At 35.9% G+C, this 15,040-nt stretch overlaps 1 protein-coding gene across 1 annotated transcript in view; it reads right to left on the reverse strand.

The window, feature by feature from the left end:
- The window catches only part of CUNH18orf63 (chromosome unknown C18orf63 homolog), a 59,066-nt gene that overhangs the window by 25,820 nt on the left and 18,206 nt on the right, over window positions 1-15,040 (reverse strand). The window contains exons 8-11 of the mRNA XM_019205784.1: window positions 9,253-9,362; window positions 6,555-6,651; window positions 6,360-6,445; window positions 4,209-4,392 (exon numbers count right to left, since the gene is read on the reverse strand). Of these exons, the coding sequence (XP_019061329.1) occupies window positions 4,209-4,392; window positions 6,360-6,445; window positions 6,555-6,651; window positions 9,253-9,362 (477 nt within the window). The remainder of the gene's footprint in view (window positions 1-4,208; window positions 4,393-6,359; window positions 6,446-6,554; window positions 6,652-9,252; window positions 9,363-15,040) is intronic.

Raw genomic sequence — 15,040 nt, forward strand, 5'->3', positions numbered from 1 at the left:
GTCATTATTTGCTGATGATATGGTACTCTACATTGAAGACCCAAAAAACTCTACCAAAAGACTTCTAGGCTTAATTGACACTTTTATCAGAGTAGCTGGATACAAGGTCAACACCCAAAAATCAATGGCCTTTTTGTACACAAATAACAGACTCACTGAGAGAGAAATTAGGGAAACAATTCCTCTTACAATAGCATCCAAAAAAATGAAGTATCTTGGAATCAATCTAACAAAAGTAGCAAAAGGCCTCTACAGTGAAAACTGCAGCACTCTGAAAAAAGAGATCGAAGAGGATATAAGAAAATGGAAAGATATCCCCTGCTCCTGGGTAGGAAGCATCAATATAGTGAAAATGGCCATACTACCAAAACTGCTATACAGATTCAATGCAATGCCAATCAAAATTCCAACACTAGATTTCACAGAAGTAGAAAAAAGAATCTAAAAATTCATTTGGAACCAGAAGAGACCTAGAATTTCAAAAGCCATCCTAGGCAACAGAGACATGGCAGTGGGTATAACAACTCCTAATTTGAACCTATATTACAAAGCCACTGTGATAAAAACAGCATAGTACTGGCAAAGAAACAGATCTGAGGATCAGTGGAACAGATTGGAAGACACACACACAAAAAAATCCATATGTACTCAGCTACGTCATCTTTGACAAAGGAGCTGACCATCCTCAGTGGAGGAAAGATAGCCTCTTTAATAAATGGTGTTGGAAAAACTGGATTTCTACCTGCCAAAGAATAAAACTGGACCCTTATCTATCACCATGCACTAAATTAAAATCCAAGTAGATTAAAGATCTAAACATTAAAACAGAAACACTGAACTTGCTGGAAGATAAGTTAGGCAGAACTCTTGAAGACATTGGCATAGGAAAAGACTTTATGAACAAATCCTCAGTAGCACCGGAACTAGCACAAAGAATCAACGAGTGAGATCTTATCTTATTAAAAAGCTTCTGCACTGAAAAAGAAACCATCAACAGAACTAAGAGACAACCTACAATGTGGGAAAAAGTTTTCAGCAGCTGCTGCTCAGACAAAGGACTACTATCAAGAATATATAGAGAACTCAAAACAATCAGCCCCCCAAAATAAAGACCAAATTCATAAATGGGCATCTGAAATGAATAGACATTTCTCAGACAAACAAGTAAAAGCAGCAAGTAAATATATGAAAAAATGTTCCACATAACTGGTTATTCGAGACATGTAGATGAAAAGAACACTGAAATTCCACCCCACCACACAAAGAATGGCTGCTATAAAGAAATCAATCAATAACAAATGTTGGCGGGGTTGTGGGGAAAAAGGAACCCTTATCCACTGTTGGTGGGAGTGCAGACTGGTGCAACCACTATGGAAATCAATATGGAGATACCTCAAAGAGCTGGGACTACAGGTTCCATTTGACCCAGCCATCCCTCTGCTGGGTATCTTTCCAAAAGAATTAAAAGAATCATACCACAGTGATATATGCGCACCAATGTTTATAGCAGCACAGTTTGTAATAGCTAAAATTTGGAAACAGCCCATTTGCCCATCAGTTGGAAACTGGATAAAGAAGATGTGGTTTTTCTATAAAATGGAATACTACTCAGCCATTAAGAATGAGAAATTAGAGTCATTCATAGGAAAATGGATACATATTGAGGATATACTCCTAAGTGAAATAAATAAGTCACACATGTGTAAATACTGAATAGTTTCTCTGGTGTGAAAAACTATTATAGTACATAAGATTGTAATGATATAATTGACAATGTGAAATAGACAGAAAAAGTTTAAATGTGTAGGGAAAATGGGAAGGGTAGGGGAAAGGTAATAAGGGAAAAGAAAAAAATATGAGAAATGAAAAAATGGAAATAAAGTGTTTGTAAATGGGGAGGGGAGGAGGGAGTGAATGGAGGGTAGGGACAAGGGGAAAAAATGAGAACCAAGACCTGTCATGTAAAGGTACAAGATCCCAATAATGAACATAATTGTACTGTATACCTTAAATGTACCAATAAACTCAATTAATAAAACAAAGAATAGCTAACATGCTTCATCTGCTTTTTTAAACCTTATAAAATTTATTCTTGTAACACAATTTTTAACAAATACAAATTTAAGTTTAACATTAACTCTAATTCTAAAATTATAGTATCAGTGCAAGGAAAAGTAAATAAACCAAAGAAAAAGAAGAGAGATCCAAGACAATACCACACAGATAAACACATTTATGAGAAAGGTGGTACTGCAGAGTATTAGAGAAAGAATTGTTTTTTCAATACTATTGCTCAAAGAGATATCTATTTTAACAAAGAAATCTGATCGCACACATCATACCATTTTATAAAAATAAATTCCAATTGGATTATAGGTCTACATGAGAGTGAAAGAAAATAACCCTTTTATTAGGTGACATTACAGAATAGTACATTTCTGAATTTGGGGGTACAGGTATATTTTCAAAACAGGACGCAAAAACACCAGTCATAAAGGAAAAGCTTGATGAATTAAGACTTTGCCAATTAAAAGACATCATTAAGAGAATGAGAAGGCATGCTACAGAATGAAAGAAGATACATGTGATACATATAACTGTTAAAGAACTCATACATGGAATATGTTAAGAATACCTATAAATGAACTCTAAAAACCACATGGCACAGATGAGAAATGTAGAGAGGCACTGAAAAAAAAAGATATCCAAGTAGAATACACACACACACACACACACACACACACACACACACACACACACAAGGAAAGGTGTTCAACTTCATTAATAATCAAGAAAATGCAAATCAAAAACACAATAATTAATAGATTTTCCAGAACTACTGAAAGTGAAGGCTAATAATACCATGCACAGACAAGGATGTGGGGAGGCATATAAACTCTTACACTGCCTGGCAGAAGGGAGCACAATTACTTAAACTGGCATGACTAATCTAGAAAATAGTATGGCATAGGTACTAAAGCATTCATGTGGATGTGCCCAGGGTACATCCACAGGAATGTTCCTTGCAGCATTACTAGGAATAGCCTTCAAAGAGAATTAAACCAATGTCCATCAATAGTATTCTGGATGAATAAAGTATGGTATAATCAAATAATAAAATGAAAGTGAACTGACTAACGCTAAGTGAAACAGCACAGATGAATGTCACAAATATGATATTGAGTTAAAAGAGCCAGACATAAAGGAACACAGTTTTTAGGATTTCCTTTGCATAAAGTTCAAAAGCAGACACAACTAAAATATGGTGCTTAAGGATATATTCTTATTTGATACATCCTTAGAGAACAAGAAATAATTCCCAAAGAAGTCAGGACAGTGGTTACCTTTGTGCATGTGTATTGAGAGGGATGGAGTATGTAGAAAGATGCGAAAAGGTGGCTCCTGTTTTAGTTTTTTACCTGATTTTTTTTTGTACTGGGGATTGAACTTAGGCCCTTATGCTTGCAAGGCAAGCAGTGGAACCACTGTGCCAAATCCCCAGCCTTTACTTGATTTTGGTTACATGAGCATGTGACAATTATTTATTAAGCTGTACGTTAGTGTACTTTTCTAAATGTACTCTACTTTGCTCCATACAAATGGATTTAAAAGTGTGGATGGGAACAAAAGCCAGAGGAATCACCTCTCCTTTCCCCAAAGCGTTTTTTTTTAGCTTCAGTAAAAATAAAAACTCTGAAGTGCAGACAATAATGAAAAACAATAAACAAAATTCTGAATCAATTTCATTAAGACTTCTACTCCTTTGTTCTGACAAATTCTAGAGTGTAGAACAACCTTAAATGACCATATTCCTTCTTTTTATTCCTTCTTTCTTCATCTAGAAACAGCCAATTACATCAGTTTCTTAATGAGACCAGAGAAGCCCTACACTGACTTGCCATGGGAGATACTGAGCCTGCACTGATGGAACAATCTCTCCAGATAAGTCATCCTCACAAACTCCCTCTTTAATCTTCAACAGCTTTGTGGGGGTGAAACAGTTCAGTGAACAGCTACCATAATACCATGCTAAATACAATAATAACAAATGGCAGGAACAAATGGTTAAATATAATAAAAAATAGGATCAGAGAAACACTAAACCGAGAGAAAGGAGTCCTTGAACAATTATATAAGAGAAGGCAAAAGAACCAAGCAAGACAAGTGCATGACGTCTTGAACTAGATAAGATTAAAAACATCTCTTACCTGTATTTGAGGTTTGGTTAGTTCCTTTGTATAGTAGCATGGCTTATTTGTCATCTTTATGGGAAATCCACATATATGAGGCAGTTTAGATTTTAAATCTGAAAGAAAACTTTTCAACACACCTTCCAAATCTACCCTTGGGAAGAACTGTATGGGCTGACTTCTAATGCAACTGAGAGGATATCTATACAAAGTTAAAGAACAATGTGAATGCATTTGTACATATGAGATAGCAATTTTATGGAATTAAAAACATTTAGATATCAATGTTAAAAATATACATAAATAGCTGGGGATTTAGCTAAGTGGCACAATGTCTGCCTTACAGGCGTAAGGTCCTGAGTTCAATCCCCAGTACAAAAAAAAAAAAGTAAATCCTATTTTATATTGCTTATCTCATACACCTTCATTCTATTTTTAAAAATATTTTTATTAACAATAATTGTATATGTTTATGAGGAACGACATAATGCTCTGATACAACATGCATAATTAAGGCTGGGTATGACGGTGCACACCTGTAATACTAGCACTTGGGAAGCTGAGGCAGGAGGATCACCATGAGTTTGAGGCAAGCCTGAACTACTTAGTGAGTTCAAGGCCAGCCTGGACTACAGTGAGACCCTGTTTCAAAAAAACAAAACAAAACAAAAAATCATAATTCACTTTGCCCTTATTATATGGCTTTCTAAATTGACAAACTAAAACAATCCAAAGATTTTTAAGAAAAACCATATTACTCTTGATAGAGACAACTTTTGTAAATAACCAAAGACCTACAAAATGTTAGGAAAATGTAGGATGACTTCTGCTCTTCTAACTAAAATCTACTCTGTTTAGTCCAAAATTAACAGATGCCAGAGGCATTAACCATAGAATGGAACATCTGGCCTCGGCCCGAGATAACAGGGCACATGGAGAGAGGCGATCCTGAGCTCCAAAGTTTTGTGAGTCACATGACTGTGAAAGTGTCAAAATGAAAAGAATAATTGTTTAACTTTACTTTTCTGATCTTGAACACCCCCTTCCCCTGGGGTAGAATAGATGAATCTTAAAGGTAAGCTTTCTAACCTCAAAAAAATGCTACACTGGATTAAAGTTAATTGTCTTGTGAGTGATTTGTATATGGGTAATGCTACCTGAGAGAATGAAATGTAGCAACCTGAATGAGGTCATGACTGTAAAACCCTATAAAAGAAGGAGCTGTAACCCAGTGGGGAGTCCATCTCTGCCACTGCCTTTGTTGAGTGGGATCAATAGACCTTTTGTCAACAAAATAAACCTTTTGTTATTTTACGTCCATTCTGCGTCTCTCTGCATGTGTCATTTACCAATTCCTTCTGTAACACTTACAGATAAAAATAAATGCATTAGTGAACAATGAACGGGTTGTAGTTCCAACAGCAGTGAAAACTTCAGTACAGAGAAACAACACATATTGATTATATTCAAATTCCAAAAGTAGTACTTTGAGGAAAGCAGTTACCTCTTGTGATGAGAAATAACTTGGAATAATATCTTGGCATCTAAAAAAAGAAGAATAACTGGTATATGTCATCCTCAGTTTTACTGTGGAGATCTGGGTAAGAAAAACAGCTGGCGCTGTCATTTCTAAACTCTAGCTAATCAGAATTCTAATTAAGATTTAAGATGTCCGCATGAGTAATTGTGCTCTTGTTTTCATGCGTGGCTTTTTAGAAATACTGTTAAAGGTATTTTCTTCAATGAATGCAATCCATTAAGTCAAATTCTCTAAACTTTGCCTAAGGAATAATCTTTTCAAAAAACAATCATTAATTGATTTCATTCAATGCTTTCAAAAATATCCAAAATACCACTAGAGGGAGCCCTTAGTTAAGAATAATCATTGGATTTCTCACTTTCTACTGGGAAACAAATATGTAAATATTTTGTGTGCCTACACAATTTTTCTTTTGTTCTCTAAATTGTTGAAACTGTATTTAAGGAAACAAATTATTTTTAAGCTCATACTCAAATGAAATATGAAAAGTCTAAGCAAAACCCAAAACACTTGTGCCGGTGAGAAGTGGAGGAAAACTAATTTCACTTAAATATGACATCATGGAGCAGAGCAAGACCATCAAGGTGGGCAGAGGGCATTTCCTACAAGCACTATTGCAAAAAGGATATGTGAAAGCCCTTTCTCCGATCATTTTGAAGTAGATGTTGCAGTATATTGTATTATTTCTATCATCTTCTGGAAGTTTATAGCCATACTAAAAATTAAGCACAAAATTTAAATCGACTTGGAGAAAGCTAAACAGGTTAAATTACAAGAAATGAAATCAAATAACTTCTTAATGTAATACATATTTCTGTTCCTACCAAGTTATCCCAGTGCATCTGGAAATCTTTGAATGAGTGGAATGGACAGTCAGCAGGGATAGCATGAAGAATATTTATTATTTGTCCCATTTTCATACTGTGAAAAATAAGAGTTTGTGAAATATTAGATTTCAATGCTTAAATATAGTTTGGTAAATTAACTATCTGATTTAGAAAGTATTCAAAAAGCAACCATTTCATTATCTGTATAAATAACAAATAAATAATTTGCTGCTAGTTCCAAACATTGTATTAAATCTTTTGTCTTAATTAGCAAATAAGGAGTACATATATTTACCATATATGACAAGATATTTTGAAATATGTATACACTGTGCAATAGCTAAATCAAGGTAATTAACATGCACTACCTTATATATATATATATATACATTTTGTGGTGGAGATACTTAAAAATTTGTGATTTTGTCTGTTTGTTTGCTTTGAGACAGGGTCTATGTAGTTGAGACTGACCTGGAACTCACTATGCAGCACAGGCTGGTCTGAACTCCCAGTGATCCTCCTGCCTCAGCCTCCCGAGTGCTGGGATTACAGGTCTGTGCTACCATGCCCAGCAAAAGTTTGATTTTTCAAGAATTAAATACAATGTTATTACCTATAGTTCTACCATGTTGTACAACAGATTTCTTCACTGTACTTCTCCTATCTAACTGAAATTCTGTATCCTTTGAGCCACACTCCCTAATCTGCTTTTTCATTCCCACCCCAGGCTTTGTTAACTACTATTCTACTCTGTTTAGATTCCTTATATGAGATTATGTGGTATTTGTCTTTCTTTCAGGTTTATTTCCCTTAATATAATGTCTTCCAGGCACATCCATGTTATTCCAAAATGATAGGATTTCCTTTTGTGTTAAGGATTTTTTTCAGTTTTTATTTTTTATAAGTATGTTTGCATAATTTCACTCATCTTAGGGAGTTGGTTCATGTACATAATATATTTTAGTTCTTTTATTTTTCCATCATCCCCTTCTAAGTTTTTTTTTCTTCATCCCCTTCTACGGACTTTTTTTTTTTTTTTTTTTTTTGTAGCTACTGTGAATGGGGTTGTTTTCCTGATTTATTTTCAGATAGTTAATTATTAGGATACAGAAGTACTAATGATTTTTGTATTTTTGATGGAGACTTTATGGTTCTGTGTATATATAAAACATCAGATCATCAGCAAACAGGGACCTTTTAACTCCTTCCTTTCAATTTGGATTCCTTTTATTATTTTATTTTGTTTTTTAAATTAAGTTCATTGGTACAGTTTAGGTATAATACAGTTACATTCATCATAGGGATCTTGTACCTTTACATGACTTATCTTGATTCTTATTTTCCCCATTCCCCAGCCCTCCCTGCACCCCCTCCACCCTTCCCTGTTTACAAAGACACTGTTTCCATATTTTCCCTTTTCACATATTTTTTCTTTTCCCTTTTTACCTCTTCTTACCCCTCCCACTTCCTCTACTCTTTTAGACCTTTTCTTCCTATTACACAATATCAATTATGCATTTTGATCCTTATTTACACTTTTAGTTTTTCATACTAGAGGAACTATTTGGTATTTACATATAAGTCTTACTAATTTCACTTGAGTATGGCCTCAATGTGCGTCCACTTAGCTATAAATATCTCTAGTTTCTCATTCTTTATGGCTGAGTAGTACTCCATATTATATATTTTTAAAAACCCCACATCTTTATCCAGTTTCCAGTTGATGGGCAATCGGGCTGTTTCCAAATTTTAGCTATTACAAACCGTGCTGCTATAAACATGGGTGTTTTTTGAGACAGGATCTTGCTGTGTTGTTCAGGCTGGCCTTGAACTCATGGCAATCCTTCTGCCTCAGCCTCCTGAGTGCTGGGATTACAGGTATGTACCACCATGCCCAGCCAATTTAGATTCCTTTCATTTCTTTGTCTTGCCTAATTGCAGACAAGGACTTTCAGTACTGTGATAAACAGAAATCATGAAAGTGAGCATTCTTGTCTTTTTCCTGATTTTAGAGGAAAAGCTTGCAACTTTTCACTGTTGAGAATAAAGTTACCTATGAACTTGTCATATATAATCTTTATTTATATTAAATGTTAACAACTGGAATTATTAGGAAAAACTAAAATGAATTGGGGCAAACAGCTACAAGAAAGTTTGCCTGATAATAATCAGACTTTAAGGAAAAGTCTATTAAGAGTAGAAGAAATCAGTTACATCTGTTCCCTATTATTTCCTGCTACAATGTTTAACTATGTGTATAATACCAGTTAATTAGTTAATTTTCCTGAGCAAGCTAAAATTTCATCTCAGTAGTTATACAAGTTATATGCTCTAGAGAATATAAATAAAATTTGGCTCATATAAAACTATAATGGACCATTACTAGGTACAAATATCATAAAGTTTTCATTTCATAATTAGGATAGTTATAATGAGAAATCTAAAAAATGTATTGTTTGAAACTAAAACTAATAAAAATGTAAATGTATAATAAAATCATTTTAGTAATTAATAAAGAAAATTTACGGCTTATGTAATTATATTATTCCAATATGTTTTCAAAGTTATAATTTGGCTTTTCAAATTCATCCAAATGGCCTATATTTTTGCACATAGAAATATTAAAGTAGCAAAGTAAGAAAAAAAAACCCCTATAATTTGAGCCCATCCTAGAAATTACAAATTTAAATCTCACCTTGGCAAAATATAGCACCAGTTGCTCAAAATGGAATGTCTCTCAATGACAGCCGTCTTCTTAGTATGAAAATTCTCTAAAGTACTCTGAGAAATATCAAATTCCTTTAGCTTTAATTGAAATAAGATTTTAACATGTAAGTCATCAAAGAATTTGTCAAAGAAAAAGCAATTTTATTATATATCTTTACACACATAGTTGGTTATAAAGTATTTGTAAAGATTTAACTTACTGAATCACTTATAAACACTTTATATGTATGTTATGATCAACGTTGCAGCACACCTTGTTTTGCCTTTGTACAGTATATCAGGTATTTCATGCTTTCCCTTTTATTCTCCAAACCAAAACTATTTTATATTTTTTTTTTTTGTAGTCAGGATCAAACTTGGGTCCTTGAACTTGCGAGGCAGGTGCTGGAACCACTGAGCTAAATCCCCGGGCCCTACTATTTTGTACTTAATGTCAACCAGTTTTCACTTTTTTGCTATATTAATTTATAAAAATTTGAATCCCTTCTCAACAGTTTTTATATTTTATAGAACAGCTTCTTTTTTGCTGGTATATATTTGGTTTTCTTTGGCACCAGGGATCGAACTCAGGTCCTTGTGCTTGCAAGGCAGGCGCCGGAACCACTGAGCTAAATCCCCAGCCCTTGCTGGTATATATTTGTAATACAAAATATTTACATTAGTTTGGGGAATTGGTATGTATGTATGTATGTATATAACATATCTTGATAAATTTTGATTCCCCTTCCCCCCAAACTTCCCCCTCCCAAACCTCCCCCATCTCTAAAAAGTCTTCCTTTATTTTACTCTTTATCTATATTTTGGGTTTCTCAGAGAAACCATGAAAAATTTAACTTTCTGTGTGACTTATTTTACTTAATATTCTTATCTCAACTTCCATCCATTTTCCAACTTTATGACTTAATAAAATTTTATTGTATATATTCCACATTTTCTTTTTCCATTCGTCGATTGACCTGCTGTTTTCAAAGTTTAGCTATTGTGAATTGCACTGCTATAAACATTATGTATGTATCACTATAGTTTGATGTCTTTAACTCCTTGGGGAATATACCCAGGAGAATAGCTGGATCAAATGGAATTTTTGTTTTTTTGAGAAATCTCAATACTAATTTCCACAGCAGTTGTCCTATTTTATATTCCTACCATCATCATAAAAGGGTTCCTTTTCCCTATGTCCTCACCAGCATTTGTTGATTTTTGTGAATAGCTTAATTTTTAAACTATGTATTTTTAAGTAGAATATAAGGAAGTTATGCTTCTACCTGATCTTTTAGAGGATAGATCACAGCACTAATGCTTAATTTCCTTTTTATATTCCCTTTCAGACTCCTAGAATTCTCTTTTCTTATTCCTCAGGTTTCCTACCTAAGTGGTATTTCAGCTTGTACATAGCCAATAAGAGTTTGCCACTTACAGTTTTCTCAACCTGCAAAGTCTCCTGGGGGATGTTTTCTAAATAGATACAGGAGACTTCAAGTGAGATAAAGAAATGAAATATTAATGGGTGAAAGGAATACTATATTAAGATTAGAAAGAATGGTCACAATTCTTCATCCTCTTTTAAATCACCATAGGGACTCTGGGCAACAATGTTCTATCCTTCTTTTTCCTGGAATTTTCAAGGAACTCCATTTTTTACTGCTTACAAAATTCATTAGAATCTTAATGATATGCTTGCTTAAAACATTGACCACAGTCTGATTTATCTGACTCTTATCAGCCACAGTCTTACAGGCCCCAGTCAGGCTCATTTCTTCTATATCTGGTGGCTGATTCTTCTCAGGATTTCTATGGCTCTTCTAATTATATATATATATATGGAGAGAGACAAGGAGGGAGAGAGAAGGGGAGAGAAAGGGAGGGAGTGAGGAGAGAGAGGGAGGGAGAGAGAGAGAGAATAAGAGTACATAAGGCTACTCAGATTAAATAAGGATACATGGCATCCTATATATGAAATAAATGTTAAAAAAGAAAGAAATGTTTTGCTGTATTGTGCTTAAGAAATCAGTTGCTGCCAGGTGGGGTGCTGCAGGCCTGTAATCCCAGCACTCAGGAGTCTGAGGTAGGAAGATTGTCACAAGTTACAGTGAGAACATGTCTCAATAAATAAATAAATAGAGCTCAGTTGCCTAAACTATGTGATAGAAATAATTGGTTAGGGCAAGGAACCGTGAATGTCAGATGTCAGAAAAGGTTGGGGAACGTGGGGGTGACTAGACCAAAGGAAAACAACCTAAAACAAAATTCAGAAAGGTAAGTATCTGGTTCAGATGTTTATGGGTTCTCACATACACCTACTTACATTGACAGGGCAATGTTATACAATAAGACAAGCCCATGCCTTGCCTCCATTTTGTTTGTTTGTTTTCCCACAGAATGATTTGTTCCAGAAATGTAACAGTTTGTGCTGCTGGGCAGCACTCCTGTCCAAGTATTAAAATGTTCTATAACTGTTTAAATGTTCTATTGGCTCAGTTCCTCTAAGGAATGTTCAGTTAAGCTCTGCCTCTTTATGAGGATATCAATTCTGCCCCTTACAAGAATGTTTTGTTAAATTTCACCCTTTAAAAGATGGTTCTGTTAAGCCCCGCCCCATTATAAGAATGTTCTGTTAGCCCCACTCTTAGAAAATGTTCTGTTAGCCCCACCCTGTTATAAGAATGTTCTATTAAGCTCTCCCCCTTCAAAGAATGTTCTGTGACTCTGGCCCTCTGCTTCAGTGAGCATGCTCACAGGGCATGTGTTTTAGGAATCTCCTGACTCTGGCCCTCTGCTTCAGTGAGCATGCTCACAGGGCATGTGTTTTAGGAATCTCCTGTAACTCTGGTCCTCTGCTTCAGTGAGCCTGCTTGCCTAACTTGTAGATCCGTATATAAGGAAGCCCTCATTTCTGGTAGGGTGCTCAGACTTCAAAGTACAAGCTCCACTAAGTCCACCAGCATAATAACCATTTTTCTCAACTCTTCGAGTGACCATCAGATTCTTGAGTCCTCAAATTGTGATAACCTCAGCTCAGAGCTGTAACACTGAGTTGTAACACTCAGCTGTGCCTCATAGCTGTTGCACTTGGCTGTGACACTGAGCTGTAACACTTGGCTATAGTACTTTTTCTGCTTTGCCACAACATAGCTTGAGTTTATGTCTTCTGAGTATTTTCAATACTATTCAGAGACTCAATGAACTGCTTCTGGGATACCCACATACCAGCACTTACTTATACTGGTGTCTCTCAAACCAGGTTATACTAAAGGCTGACAAGCTACCCAACTATTCACCACACATCCCAGGAGAATAACACCTTGTATTTTTTTTACTTAACAAATATTTATAAAGTATCCTTATGTGACTAAAATCATATTGATAAGAAAGTACAAAATAAATCTTCCTCCTTTTATAATGCTAATCTAAAAAATTCAGACTTAATTTTCCAAGCAATGTTGGGATACTTAAGAGATATTTAAGTTGGGAATATTTAATTTAGAAAAAGAATTCTGTTGACACTCTGAGGAAGAATTAAAGAATAAACCAGAAGGGGAAGAGAGGAACTAAGAATGCCCATATAGAGACCAGTTGAATGGTCGAAGGCAAAGGAATGGGGTTTTAATAGGAGCAATGGAAATGGAGACAGACAGGAACCAGTTATAGGAACAAAATAGGCTATTAAAGACAAAATGGACAGAGGACATAACTTAGGTGAAGAGTTGACCCTGAAATCTCCAGGAATTCAATTTATTGGCTTTTGATGCCAGTCCTGGAGCCAAAAGAATAATAATACAAAGGAGAAACAGATTTGGGGCTGGGATTCAGTTTTAGATATAACTGACTCTTAGTATTGGTATAACTCCTGTGAAAGTGTCCAAGAGAGGACTTGCTCTATGCCTCTATGGTGGCACAGAGGATAACAGATGACTCAGAGAAAATATATTTCAGTCACCAAGAGGGCCAGAGGGGCTGCCTCAACTGAGAGCACCCAGTGTTGGGGAGAATCCCAGGAGTAGCTGTGAAGCTGAGAACTCTCAGGATTTTATTTAGAATAGCAGTGTAAGAGAGAAAAACAGAAGAAAAGCAGTTGGGGCAAGGGACTGGCTCAAGTCTAGGCAGTTTCTTTGGGAAAATAGGAAGGACAACAGCCAGATACAATATGCTTAACCAATCTAAAGTTCTTGTTTAATCATCCACTCCTCACAGAGCCTGTGGATTTTTGCCCTGCACTTTAACCATTCACTCCTCAGCCAGTCCTCCTGAAGAACTGTAAGAATATACGGGAAGTATTTGGTGGGTAGAATGAAGCCACTGAGGTGGATAAGCCTGCTAAAGATAAGACAAGAGGACTGAAAACTGAACTACAGGAAATAGAAACATCTAATGAGATTAAGATAAAGAACTATGAACAAATGGTAGATTTCACAAAAGAAGTCACTTCTGAGAAATCAAGAAAGGAAATGATTTGAAGAATAAAATAGTATAACATAATTCAATTATTCAAATTATTTCAAAGATAAAAATCCCTCAAATTAGCCTAGCATGGTGGTGCACTCCTGTAATCCCAGCACTAGGGAGGCTGAGGCAGGAGGATCACTGTGAGGTTGAGACCAGCCAGGGCTACATAGTGAGTTCCAGATCAGTCTCAACTACATAGTGAGACCCTGTCTCCAAACAAACAAGCAAACAAAAAAATCCCTTAGATACCTGCTTTCTATCTGAAACCCGAAAGTAATACAGTTCCTATAAACCTTTACATTGCAAAACAGTTATTTAACTGTGTTTTTACTACATATATGGGAACTGGATATGGTGGTGAACACCTGTAATCCCAACACTCTGGGAGGCTCAGAAAAGAGGATGGCAAATTTGAGTCCAGCCTAGGCAACTTAATGACTTAGCAAGACACTACCTCAAAATAGAAATGTAAAGGGCTAAGGATGTAGCTCCAGTGTAAGGCCCTGGGTTCAGTTTCCAGTGCCACAGAAAAACAATAAATAAACAAAAAACTGTGGGGCATACAAATTGGAATGAAAGATCATGTTATAGTTTGGGTCTTGATGTCCCCCCAGGGCTGGGGATTTAGCTCAGTGGAATCATGCCTGCCTTGCAACTGCAAGGTCCTGAGTTTGATCCCCAGTACCTCCCCAATAGTAACTTGATGTCCCCCCAAAGCCTCATGTGGTCATAGGTGGTTTTTTTCAAAAGTGGTTGAATCTAAAGTGATGCTAGGATTAAGGGCGTGTGATTATTAACATTGATTGGTCTGGCCCCACCCTAATCCCAGTAGTCTGAATAAGATAAAAGGGGCAGAAAGATGCTGCTAAGGACCCCTGTTGCTTTTGGTGTTTTCTGCTGCCATGATCTATTGCCCCTCTACCAAGCTACCCTGCCTTGGAGCCAGCCAGTTGTGGACTGAATTTTCTACAAACTGTAAACTAAATAAACCTTTCCTTTTTTTAACTTTGTCAGGTATTTTGTCTCAGCAACAAGAAAAATGACTAAGACAGAACATGGTATCAGGAGTGGGGCTGCTCCTGACTGTTCCTGTGGTTTAGGAGCCCTTGGAACTGACTTGTGGGAAGGGGAAGAGTTTGGAAAGGTTCAGAGATGCCAGCTGAAAAAGTAGAGCTGGAATGCCTTAGAATGTATTGTATAGGAGATTCTGGTTAGAGCCCAGAAGAGCAGAAAGCCAGTAAAGACCAGGCTCAGGAGGTTTCTGCTGGAAAGAAGGACTACACTGGCTGCTGGGCTCCAGATGGTGTACTATG

The sequence above is a fragment of the Fukomys damarensis genome, unplaced genomic scaffold, assembly GCF_012274545.1.
Source record: "Fukomys damarensis isolate Sample0158 unplaced genomic scaffold, DMR_v1.0_HiC HiC_scaffold_30, whole genome shotgun sequence".
Classification (NCBI taxonomy): domain Eukaryota; kingdom Metazoa; phylum Chordata; class Mammalia; order Rodentia; family Bathyergidae; genus Fukomys; species Fukomys damarensis.